This window comes from Vombatus ursinus, unplaced genomic scaffold (assembly GCF_900497805.2).
Source record: "Vombatus ursinus unplaced genomic scaffold, bare-nosed wombat genome assembly UNPS02014814.1, whole genome shotgun sequence".
Taxonomy (NCBI): Eukaryota; Metazoa; Chordata; class Mammalia; order Diprotodontia; family Vombatidae; genus Vombatus; species Vombatus ursinus.
In genome coordinates this window covers 10,864,322-10,877,657 of record NW_020954592.1, presented here as the reverse complement: position 1 = coordinate 10,877,657, position 13,336 = coordinate 10,864,322, and the positions used below count along the sequence as shown (strand labels likewise).

Sequence of the window (13,336 nt, the reverse complement as noted above, 5' to 3'; positions counted from 1 at the left end):
GGGCAGGACCCGGGTATCGTGATTTTGGGGTGCCAGGACCCCTAACCTCTAGACCACATCAATTGTATTAAGTTGAATTGAAATACTAATTATAATATACAAAAATGTAGGTAGATCAGAAATTGAAGAAGACATTATATCTGCAGAAAGGAAGAGTAATGCTTAAGCTCTTAATGCTTAAGAGTTGAGACTCCAAAAATGTTCCAGGCTACTTGGGGTGATGGGTTACTGGATCAAAATGGAAGAGACATTAGGGAATTACCCTTGGTTTCTGGGGATTATCAGAGAAGTAAAAGAAATATAAATTTAAAATAATCCTATAGAGTAGCAGTACCTCTAAAAACACTTTTCAGGTACGCCATAAGCCATAAGGAAATGTGAAGATAAATGGAAACATGTGAAAAGAACACAGGAACTACAACTGCCATGAGTGTTTTAAGTATCTTATAAAAAAGACAATTTTGTCTTTTGCCTACCCCTTTTTATCCAAAGCAAAATAATACAACTGTTCTAATACCAAACAGATCCTGGATTTGAACTTTTCTAACTAGAGTTCTAACTAGAGAAATGTGACTCCTTCCCCTCCTCCCTTTTAAGAACATTAGATCACGCAGTACCAGTTTCTTAAATAAATTTAATGAGGCAAACATGGATGTGGGCAAACATGAAGAAGCCACACCCAGCTTAAAGAAATTTGTTATGAGTCAGACCAGTCTATTTTAATGACACATTCCTTTTTAGAGGAAACTAAATAAACCTATGACTAAAAAATAACTTAGGAGTCTTTTTCAAGCATTTGAATTAGACATTACTAATGAATCTCAGAAACTGATAGGTGCCCGAGCTACAGTTAGAAATCAAATCTAAAGGAACAAAAATTAGAAAGTCTATTATCCTAATAATGTTATTATTTGAAATCTGCATCACTTCTATTTAGATAATAGAACATATGAGATATTGTACTTTATCATTTTGACCTGTCTACAAAAATGTTAACCTGTTTTTATTTTAGAAGATTGTTATTACATATCCACACAGTAATATCAAATCAACAAATATTTAAGAGTATGATTAAAAAACAAGTGATATATACTCACTGGCCCGATTCCTGGTTTTGTATGTGCAGGTATACAAGCTGCATGGTCTCACTGGTACAGATCGGTGATTCTGGGTCATTTTCCATAACAGCTTGAATGGAGTTGCCCTCAAGTTATTTAACACTATCATTTTTAACTTGATGCCTTTGTCAGTTCCAAAAACAGTTTTTAAGAACCTTAACACCTAATAAACAGAGAAGGTCAATGGGAAAGGCTGTGAAAAACAAGAGATTAAGACAACTAACAATAACAAAGAAAACAAAATCAGACTATTAATCTACAACCCTTTTCTTGCAAGTGGAAAAAAGTACCCAAAATGAAAGTTAATGTTTGAGCCAGTCCTAGTCTTACAACTCATTGGCTAAATGTGTGGAAGGGCAGGGCGAGCTGACGATTGCTCCATGAAATGCTTTGCCATTTCCTCAGGGTTTGCAGATACTTAACGTGAGGGCTCAGAGAAAAGAGCCTCTGCCATATGAAAGGAAATATTGTTTATATTACAATTACTCAAATAAGTTTCCTAATTATTTTTCTTTTATAAATCCTAAATACTCCACTAATTATTCAATCTGGTATTTAAGAATTTAAGAACAGATCAAGAACTAAAGTCCTCTCTTTGAAATTTGAACTGGCATTTGAAATATTTTCAAAAAGTATCATCCCTTTAAAAAAAATTAATGTAATTGTCTCTCCTGAAATATTTACATAAGAACCAACTATAAATATCGCTTTTGATCAGTTTTAGGATTTTTTAAATGCCTCTGGAAAAATTAAAACCTAAATAGATCAATCTTGTCAACCTACAATTTATCTAGGAAAAATAAATCTTGTTTTTCAGTCCAAATTATTTTTCTACCAAAAAACATACTGCATCTTAAACAACTGCCAAGATCAACTGTTATAATAGACATCATAAAATTCACAGTAATTTAATATACATGAGTGCCTTTTTTCCTTCAACACTCAAGATAGCTACAAACCAATTTTCTTCATAAAACAAGTAGTTTTTGAAATGTTACAAAATTTGTTATGATTATATCTCCAGCTCTGACCTCTCAACCTGACTCCCAAATAGGTTATCTCACTGCCCACAGGCAGCACTTGAAATGGACTCAAAAGGAATACTGTGACTTTAGGCAAACACATTTCCTTGTGTTCCACATTCTTTATCTCTAAAATGGAAATAATGATATCTTACTGGGTTATTACCGAAACATGAGAAGTATCTATGATTTAGTCCCAATGTGGAAGTTTTCTTTAGGAAAGCAGAAGCAAGCAGATTTCAATCTATTTCCAACTTAGTAGATTAAGTCCTAAAGCATTTCTTAAAGCACAGAGGTTAAATGACTTGGCCAAGGTCACACAACTAGTAGGTATCAAAGACAAAATTTGAACCTAGGTCTTCTTCACTCCAAGCCTAACGGTTCTATCTTAAAACTCAGTGTTTTCTTTGTGATGACATTAGAAGTAAATGAGTTTGTATATGTGAAAGAAGTTGTGGTGTTAGCAAAGTTGTCATGTTGATTTATATGGTATCCTCTCACCTCCCTTTTAACACCTTCTTCCTTACCAAACACGTAATATTCTAATGCCAGCCTGTGCGATCCTTGCAGTATTGAGGAAAGCAGGAGCTGATGAGTTTCAAATACCTTAGTGTGGTTTAGTTACTGTTCCTGGAAACCTGGATTTTGAACATGGAAATTTTCTTAGGGTTTGGTTAAAAGAGCCATTTAATCACTGAGTCTTAGACTTTTTGCATACCTTTGCCAGTGAACTTCAGCCTACCATATAACTTGTCAAGTAGTTAGGGAAATAAAGTAAGTAAATCTTTCTGTTTAATAAAATGACCATTTTGTAATAAGTTAATGAAGGTAAAGAGGCAATCTGGTTCAAAGATCTTCCTGAAGGCAAGAGGTCCTAAATTTTTGTCCTCTCTCTAACACAAAGTAGCTATAGGACAAACAGATAGTCAGTAACTCTCTGTGTACTTGGAAGTAACTTTCTAAAACCACAAATTGCAAAACTGATGCCCATTTGCATCGGCGGAAGGAGTTTCCTTACTAGGAATTCTCTACACCAATGAAATACAGTTCTGGACCAAAAAGGGGAGAAAAAACTGACTTCCCTTAATGCCTAACTTACTACTTTGGGGTCAGTCTATTGGTGTTTAAAGGAGCACGTGCTCCAGGATGTTTCTAATTATCTTGTGGGTTGGTTTTGTTGAAACCTGCTCTAAAATTTTTTTGAACTCATTTACATTTTAAAAATTAACATACAGGTCATAGGACTTCACAACTAGGAGACATGTTAGTAATAGTATGGATAGTGATAGTATTGGTAGCAGGTTAATGGCAAAACCGGTGGAGGAAATACGATGTTATTTCTCAGAAATTAAGACCTTAGTCTTATCATTAGCTTGTTGAATGACCTTCAACTCTGTTGGCCTCAGTTTCCTCATCTGCAAAATGAAGTAACAACACTTTTAGGTAAGAGAGTATGTGAATCACAGGCTCACCAAAGGTTGAGAATGACTATTTTAAACGTTGGGGGAAATCTGGCTTATGGTTTTTAAGAGTATATGTGATAGGTGGTGCAGTGGATAGAGCTCTGGCCTTGTAGTCAGGAGGACCTGAGTTCAAATCTGGCCTCAGACACTTAACACTTACTAGCTGTGTGACCCTGGTCAAGTCACTTAACCCAGATCACTTCACCAAAAAGCAAAAAAAACAAACAAACCAATAAACAAAAAAACAAGAGTAGATGTGATAAAGTGTTAAGATGGTTATCTTTGCATCTATCACTCCAAATAATAGCAATAATGTTTGACATTTGTATAATGCTTTGAGGCTTTTGCGAAGTGCTTTACATTACTCATCTCATTTGATGTTAAAAATAACTCTGCAAAACAGGTAAGTAGAACTATAATCTTCATTTTACAAATGAGGAAACTGAGGCTTAGAGATGTTAAGTGACTTGTGGTTGCACAGCCATCAAGCCTCATAGCTAATATTTACACTTGAGCCATCCTAATTTGCAATCCAGCACTTTTTCTACAATACACCTTCTGCAGCAATACTGAAACCAAAGCCAAGGCAAGGCTATAAGCATGTGTTAAGAGCTTACTCTGTGCCAGGTATTGCAATAAGCCCTGGGGATACAAATACAAGAAAAAAGAACCTACAATGAGTTTTTATTTGAATTTTTGTCGTTCTGTCCTTTCAGGATCATGTCCAAATTTTCATGATCCCATTTGGAGTTTTCTTGGCAAAGATACTGGCGTGGTTTGCCATTTCCTTCTCCAGCTCAATTTTACAGATGAGGAAACTGAGGCAAATGGGGTTAAGGGACTTCCCCAGGTTCACACAACTAGTAAGTGTGTGTGGCCAGGTTTGAACTCAGGAAGTTGAGTCTTCCTGACTCCAGGCCTGGCACTATATACTGTTCCACCTAGCTGTCCCATTAGAATACATAAAAGGAAACTACGGCTGATGGGGAAAGAACCTAAGAAGGGACACGGTGGCAAAGTCAGCAGAGTCAGAAGTACAACCAGGAGGGTAATGAATCGTGGCTAGCATAAATAGTAGCCTCAAAACGGAGTCTTTCAAAGGAACTCAATAATGGGAGAAGGGGACCAGCATGTTGGAAAAACATTGCAGGATGAGCTGGCTCCCGACACCGATCATCGGTGTCTGGAGCCAGCTCACCCTGCAATATCTTCTAGGGTTGAGAAGGCAGCCGAGTTATAGGGGCAAAGTCCTTAAAGCCAGAAGCACAGCTAGGAGGGAAATAATGCAAGGCCAATACAGGCTAATGTCCCCAAAATGAAGGCCTTGAATGGAACTCGCCAATGAGAGAAGAGGACGAGCACTGAACTACGAACAACATCTTCTCAAATGCCTCTCTAGTTACTGAATTATAGGATTTAGAGATGAAATGGGGACTTAGAGAATATTTAGTCCAATCATGTCATTTTATGAATGAAATAATATTCATACAGAGATTCTGACTTTCCCAAGATCATGTAGATTGCAAAGTAACAAAAATTCCATGTAATTTTAGAATTCATTATCACAGAATGATAGAATCTCATAGTCAGAAGAGACTTGACTAGCTAGTTTAACTCATACCTGAACAAGGATACTCTCTACAATAAACCAAGTGATTATACAGCAAGTTTCTTCTACAGGCTAAACATCTCTAGTTCCTTCAAATGATCCTTACATAGAAAGTTCTCAATGCCCTTCACGCCCCAGGTCGCTTTTCTCTGTGTGTTCTCTGACCCTATCAAAGTCTTTCCTAAATTGTGGCCCCCAGAACTGAACACACTCCAACAAACATGATCGAAGATGTGGCTGAATCTCCTTTCTCATAGAATATCAATTCTCCTTTTTCTCAGTATATTAATCATCATTTATTTTCCATAGAAAATTAGCTACTTAAAGTAAAAATCTAACAATAGTTCAGCAAAAAGGGGGGGAAAGCATGCAACTATTCCAGATTTTTTTAAATGTGTAGAAATGTGGATAGAAATCAGAGCTTTGGCACAGGAAATCCATGCTTTAATTGTACTAACCTGCCCTTTAACCCAAATGCTGCATGTTCTTCCATATTCGTAGCCTTGCTTAAGGTCACAAAGCAAGAGAGTTCAATGAAATTTTCCAAGTTTCAAACTGTAATTCAGTTTGGCATGTCATTGCATAATTTAACATTACTGTTTAGCAATCACAAAAACGTGTTAGTACTTGTAGCTCACTAGAAAACTTATACAGGAGTTCCAAAACCATGAGTAACTTGGGCGATGTTTTAATAAAGCTATAACAGAAGTTGACATTTTTAATAGTACCGCCAAGATTGAGCCTTCGATTATTATTTATGCTTCATATGCCAGACTTCCACTTTACTGAGATTAAGATCAACAAAGAAAAGTTTCTTCAATTTCTCTCCTTTGTACCTTGTAGCTCTTTAACATCTGCATACACATTTTCTCTTTCCCTTTCATCTTAGATGTATCCTTCCTCCCTGTCAGTTAATACTGTCTTTACAATTTTATCCTTTCCTACTTTCCCCAGGAAACTACTCCCAAAATCATTCTCCATCTCTCTCATTAATCTTCAGTTTCTCACCCTACACTTGCTTCTTCCCATTTGCCTATAAATATGTGAAGACTTCTGCAATGCTTTAAAAAAAAAAAACCAACAAACCATTGGCTCTTCTATCAAGTTTTCATTGTAGCTCTCTCCTATTCACTAACAGAAATGGAAAAATAGTCTGTACAATCAAAAAGCCTTTCACATCTTTATGAGAATGTGCATCAAGGATATTTTTGATGAAAATATGAAAAAGAGGAAGAGGTATGTTTGCACAAACAATATTCTACAGCAGGCTAAAACCTGTAGCCACAGAGCTGCCTGAAAAGTCCTTTCAACAATGAAGAGGATATTGTTTTGATGTTTGCTGATTATTTAAAAAAAAGTTTTGCCTTCTAAAAACCAAATTCAGCTTTAAAGGCTCTCCTCCAACAAGACATCTCATGCATATATTAATGTCACAAAATTCCTTGACAAATGCAACCAGAGAGACTTCTAACAAGATTCAAAGTGAAAGGGTGCCTCTAAACCCAGTCTCTCGCCACCTTATAAAGGAAATGTGACAAAGTAATAAAAACAGCAACACAAGAAGCAAAAAGAAGCAAATTACCACAAGGTAATTATTTCAAAATGGATACTGCTGGTCAGACCCACTCTAAACTGCAAGCTGCAGCTCTAACAGAATTTACCACTCACGAGTGTTCTGGCCAGAGGCCACCACCACCAACTTTCATGAGTAGAAGTCGGTGAATTTAATTCTCATAATGAAGATGGGAGGAAACAGCTGACTGTGGATAAAGGCACAGACATATAAGCACTACAAAAATGATAGGACTTAACAATCCTAGAAAAGAATGGTTTCCAAAGAAAGGATGAGAAAATGCGCATCTTTCCCATCTTTGCAAAGGTGTAGGTCTGTGGGTATAAGATGTTGTGTATACTGTCAGACTAGAATGATATGTTCATTAATTTTGATGAATTGATATTTTTCTCATTCCTTTTTATTCTCCATTATAAGGATTGCTGACTGAGTAGAAGAGAAGGAAGGAATGTATTTCAAAATGAACGTCACATAAAAACAAGATATCTATAAAAATTAAAATTACAAAAAAAAAAACTTATGATAGGATGGTCAAGTGAAAGACAGAGTATAAGCTCACCTATATAGATACTTCTCCAAGCCTTCCCTTGGCAACAAATCACAAAGTCACATCATCTTTTAAAAGGGGGGAGTTAACAGAATTTGACTAGCCCTGATTGTAAAATTATGTAAGAAAGAGCAAAGAGTTATGGAGTGGGGTGGGGTGGGGTGGGGTGGGGTGGGGTGGGGTGGGGAGAACCATTAGAGAATTTGACAAAGTAGGGAAAATGAGCAAGCAATTTAGAAAAGGAACAAATATATTAAATAAATATTATGAAATGATAGTGTTGGACAAGTAAACACCCCTACTATGCCATTTTTTAGACAGGAGACACAGGAGGGCTTCTAGTACCTCTCTCACTAGCAGGTTCGCTTTTGATCCGGTCAGATGGGAAGACAGGAATGGAGTCATAATAAGGGGTTAAATAAGCTTACTTACTAGTTTTTCAAAGGGAGTTTGCTGATAATGGGAGCACCAACTCCTACAGTATTCTCTCAGGGGCCAGTGTGAAGGGGAAACAACTACCCATCCGTCTTGATGGGGTCAATCGAGACTAGCACAACTTGTGCTCTCCCCTAAATCCCCTCAAGCCTCAATGGGGGCCAGTTGAGGCAAACACACAGATTCCCCCTCCCAAGTTTTGATGAGGGCCGATCAAGGCAGACACAGCATTCAGCCTGCACATTCACGCCACGGGGGTCCCCAGTCACTGACCAGCACCCACTTGCTTTATAGGACAAAAGAAGGTACATTGCCAGCAATAGTCTCACAATTTTACATTATTTCACCCCTATATCCACCTTGACTGCGCAGTAGAAACTGTTTTGAACTATCATCGTGAGAACTCATATCTATGGCTATGGATCCTGGGAAGAAAACACTAAGAAAGAATAACAAAAAATCTACTTGACACGCAAAAATTCACCTCACTTACAGATAGAAATAGAGTTTTAAATTTCTGGGAAGAAAATATTACAACATATTCTACAGGGCTCATAAAATGACTATACAACAACTATAAGAACTTCCAAGATAGTTCTAAGAAGCAATGAATAAACTAAAAAAAGAAATATTTTAAATGTGTGTAGAAATGTAGACAGAAATCAGAGCTTTGATATAGGAAACCAATATGATAAAGAGCGTAGAGAATTTAGAACAAACAATGGAGAAATTCTCCAAATTCTAGAATCTCCAGATTCTGTGAAAATGAGAAAATATTTGAGATTTAAAAAAAAAAAAAGCAGAGAGAGAAAAAAAATGAATGAAACAAAATAAAAAGAAAACAATATTTGAAATCGTAAAAATTAGGTCATTATCAAAGAACTGAGTTTCTTAGTTTACAAGGAATTTATATCCTAATGGAAGAGGCAACAAGTACATATATAAGAAAGAGAGAATAAATATGATAGAAAGAATAAATGAATGAATGAATGAATGAATAAAACATTTACTAAAAACTTACTATGGGCAAAACACTGTGCTATGTGCTGACAATACACATAGAAAAGTAAGACACATAGTCCTGGTTCTCAAGGAACTCACATTTCAATGAGGGAGATACCGTGTATGGAAGTTTTTGGCTGCAAGCTAGACCTTGACCTTTTCAGAGAAAATTGTAGAAGGCCTGTACAGGTGAAATCTATAATTACACTAGCAAGTGGGCTGGTTTGTAGATTGAGCAAAACTTTTGTCATCAAGTCCCACTTTGTATAAAGGTCAGGTAGAAAATAAATAAGAAAAGAATAAGGGAATGTGGAAAGCAGTGAATTAAATCAACATTTCTGGGAAAGGGGCAATTTAAATTAATGTTATTCAGAGTAGGAGACTGGAAGGGGGTAGGGATGGCCTTGGAGAATACTGTACATATGTTTTGGGGTTGAGGAGGCAGAGAGAGAAACAGCCTGGGGGGGAAGAGAAAAAGAGTGAAATAACAATACAATTCCACAGGAAATTCATTAAATTTGGGATTGGGCAGGGTAATGGAACAGAGGTGAGGGAAAGGAAGGAGACAGGGATCAGATTAGTGTATGCAAAACAAAGTACAGGGAACTAAGTGCTGACTTGGGGTAGCTAGGTGGTGCAGTGAATTGAGTGTCAAGCCTGGATTCAAAAAGACTCATCTTCCTGAGTTCAAATCTAACCTCAGACATTTATTAGATGTGTGAGCAAGTCATTAAACTCTATCTGCCTCAGTTCCTTAACTGTAAAACTGAGCTGGAGAAGGAAACGGCAAACCACTCCAATATCTTTCCCAAGAAAACCTCACGGAGTCAGACACAACTGAACAACAACGAAAACAAAAGTGCCGACTTAACAAGAGTTTTAAAAAATAAAAGATAAAATAACAATGGAAGAAAATACAAACTTAACGATTTGTTAATAAACATAAATGTTAATGAAAGAATAAATGAATCAGTCAATAATTATTAAGTGCCAAACATTATGCAAGGTGCTGGAGATAAAAATTAAACAGTTCCTAACCTCAAGAAGCTTATGTTCTACTGAGGAATACAGTATGTTCACAGTTAAATGAACAAGATACGTTCAAGATTTTGTACAAGATATATACCAAGTTCATAAAAAATAATTCAGGGAGGAGAATCATGAAGAAATGCCACTTGGAAACATCCTTGACTCAACCTTAATGGTTCCAAGACATGAAGGTGAAGAGAAAGAGCATTTTAGGCATGGGGGACAACCTGTGCAAAGGCAGATGGAAATGTCACGCATAGGGAAAAACAAGTAGTCCAGTTTGAATAGACCGTAGAGTGAGTGAAGATAGCACAGAAAGATAAATTAAAACCAGACTACGAAAGCCTTCAAGTGCCAAAAAAGATACGTTTATGGTTTATCCTAGAAGCAATGAGGAGTCCCTGAAGCTTCTTAAGAGAGTGACATGATTAGACCTTTGGTTAGAATATAGGATTGGATGCAAGGAGATTGTGTTGGGAATTCTCTCCCTCTTCTTCTCTACCTCCTGGATTCTCTAGCTTCCTTCAAATCTTAGCTAAAATCATACCTTCTTCAAGAATTTTTTTTTGAGATCCCCCTCAACCTTCTCTTTGAGATTGCCTCCAATTTATCCTAGATTTATCTTGTTTGTATGTTTGCATGGTGTCTACCCCAACAGATTTTGAGCTACTTGATGGCAGAGACCATTTCCACTTTTCTTTGTATTTAGTCTGGCACAGAGTTAAGTGGCTAATAAATAGTTGTTGACTTGACTTGTCCAATTGAGATGTTATTGTAATATTCCATGCTACAGGTGATGAGGGCCTGAACTCTCCTGGTTGTGGTATGAGTAGAGAGAAGAGGGTGAATCTAAGAGAAGGTGAAAAGGGAGAATTGACAAGACTTGGTAACTGGATATGGGGGTTTGGAAGAGTGTAGAGTCCAGGGTGATTTTTAGGTTGTGAACCTGAATGAATGGGAAAAAATGCCTTCAACAAAAATGATGAAGTTCAGAAGAGGGATGGGTTCAGAGAGAAAGATAATGAATTATTTTTAGACTTAGAGAGTTTGAGATACCTTAGAGGCATCTAGGTAGAGATGTCAATCAGGCAGTTGGAGATATGAGATTGGAGTCCAAGAGAGAAATGATGGCTGTGTGTATAGATTTGGGATGTAAAGATGACAGGTGAATCCATATGAGCTAATGAAATCACCAAGACGGAGATTATATAAAGAGAATAGGAAAGGGCTTGAGACAAAGTCCTTCAGTATACACATGCGTGGTGAGCAAGACATAGATGATAAGCCTGCAACAGAGTTTGAGAAGGATTAGCAGAAGGCAGGAAGATAATCAGTGCCATGAAAATCCAGCAAAGGGGTAGTCAAAAATATTAAATGTTCCAGAGAAATCAAGAAGGATGAGGACTGAGAAATAGCCACTGGATTTGATATAAGTCATTTGGTCACCTTAGAGGAGTAGTTTCATTTGAGTTATGATACTGAAAATTACAAAGATTACAAAGGCACAAAACGTGAAAGGCAGGTGAGGAAGAGGAGGCAAGGGATGCAGCAGATGGCTTTTCCTAGAAATTTGATGATGAAAGGTAGGAGAGATATACAGCAATGCTTGAGAGGTAGCTAGAGTTAAGCAAAGGTTTTTAAGGATGGGGGAAATCTGAGTATGTTTTTAGCTGTCTAGTAAGGACCCAGTAAATAAGAAGTTGAAAATCAGGAAGACAGAGGGGTTGATCAAAGGAGCAAGCTCACAGAGAACTGAATCAAAAGCATACATAGACTCATACTCTGAGATTGGAGCAAAAGGGAAGACAAGTGGGCAGGGTCTGGAGTAATGTTGGGGTAATTTGAAGTATGGAACTAGAAGGAGAGAAAGCTCTTGATTGTGGCATCAAGCATGAGAGTGAGGTTCTCTGCTGAGAAAGAAAGGGGAAGGATGGCATAAGTGGCTTGAGAAGAGAAGATGGGAATATTGCTTTGGGGCATATGGTAGAAATGGAGAGTCAATCAGGAATGGTGAAAAGATTGCTTTGAAGAGTGAGGATCCAGCTGAGATAAGATAAAAAAATTTAGTAGATCCAGTCAGACTTTTTATTCAACTTCCTCCGTGATCTGGGATATTTTGAGATTGTGTTGCCTCCAACATGGATCTTGTGTACACTTGATCTAATATAACCACTCTTCTTGACTTCAGCTTCTTAAAGGCCATTTATTCTTTTTTCATATAGTACATTGGGGAATAAGGGTTTAAGAGTTCAAATGTGGTTTCACTGCTATTGATAATGAAAATCGACTGCTATAGAAATGCTGACAAATCTGTTCCATTTTCTATCTGTTTATCGTTCTCCTGCCAGTTTCATTAATTGATACCCTTGGGATAACAAAGCTTAGTTGAATCTCAAGCCAATCTTTCTGTAGATCTGCTTTTACCTCCACTGCTTTTCACTGTTTTTGAAGAAATATTGCTTTTAATCTTCTCCCAATCTCTCTGAAGCGTAACAATGGTATGGATGACAAAAAGCAACAATAAAAAATTTAAAACACATAGTTTAGAGATATTGAAAATCTTAATTTTGTTAACTAATTATGAAAGCCAAATAGATATGACCTATAAATAAATTTATAGCTAAATTCTAAAATGCAAAAATAAGCATTTTAAAATTTGCCTTCAATAACAACTTAGTGAAATAAGTCTGCAAATGATTGTACTTTACATAGTAGATGTGGTTTTAAAGTTCTGCTAATCAATTTTTATACAAAAATGATATTTCCTCAATGTTATATTATCATCTTGGAAATGTTTCATCTTCATTTATGACTGCTCTTTAATTAGCAGAATCTATGTCCCTAAAACGGATTTTGTGAGGATCAAATGAATTAAAATATGGTAAGCACATTGCAAACCTAAAAATGCTATCTGTAACATTCTTTGCCCAGTGAACATATAACAAAGATTCTCTTCAAAAATATTCCTTTTTCGGGGGCAGAGCCAAAATGGCAGAGTAAAAGCCTTGCTTAAGCTCTCCCCCAAACCCCTCCAAATACCTATAAAAAATGGCTCTAAACAAATTCTAAAGCAGCAGAACCCACAAAAAGACAGAGTGAAACAAATTTCCAGCCCAAGACAGCCTGAATGGTTGATCAGAAAGGTATATTGCTCCGGGCTGGGAGAGGAGCACAGTTTGGTGTGGGCGTGCAGGCCACAGCAGCCCTGGAGCAGGCCCCAGAGAACTGAATCGCGGGCAGCTGTGGCGGTTTCCAGACTTCTCAACCCACAAATGCCAAAGACAACTTAGAAGGTCAGTGGGAAAAGTCTGTGACTGTGGTGAGAGAAGGAGCTAGGTCTCAGCCACAAGTCCCGAGTGTGCCCTCGGGGCAGCGGCTGCCTCCTGAGCTTCCAGCCCACAGACAGAGGGGGATTGCAGGGATCTCTCTGCTGGTGCAGGATTCTCTTGCTTTGACCGTGCTGGGATCTGGGTCAAAGTTCTGGGTGGCGGTCCTGGGGTGAGGAGGAGCGCTGGCGTGGTGCAACTGGTAGTGGCTA

The 13,336-nt window shown here is 37.4% G+C and overlaps 1 protein-coding gene across 1 annotated transcript in view; it reads right to left on the bottom strand.

The window, feature by feature from the left end:
* Positions 1-13,336, bottom strand: part of CA5B (carbonic anhydrase 5B) — a 52,083-nt gene that overhangs the window by 36,265 nt on the left and 2,482 nt on the right. The window contains exon 2 of the mRNA XM_027835446.1: positions 1,098-1,281. Within this exon, the coding sequence (XP_027691247.1) occupies positions 1,098-1,227 (130 nt within the window). The 5' untranslated portion in view covers positions 1,228-1,281. The remainder of the gene's footprint in view (positions 1-1,097; positions 1,282-13,336) is intronic.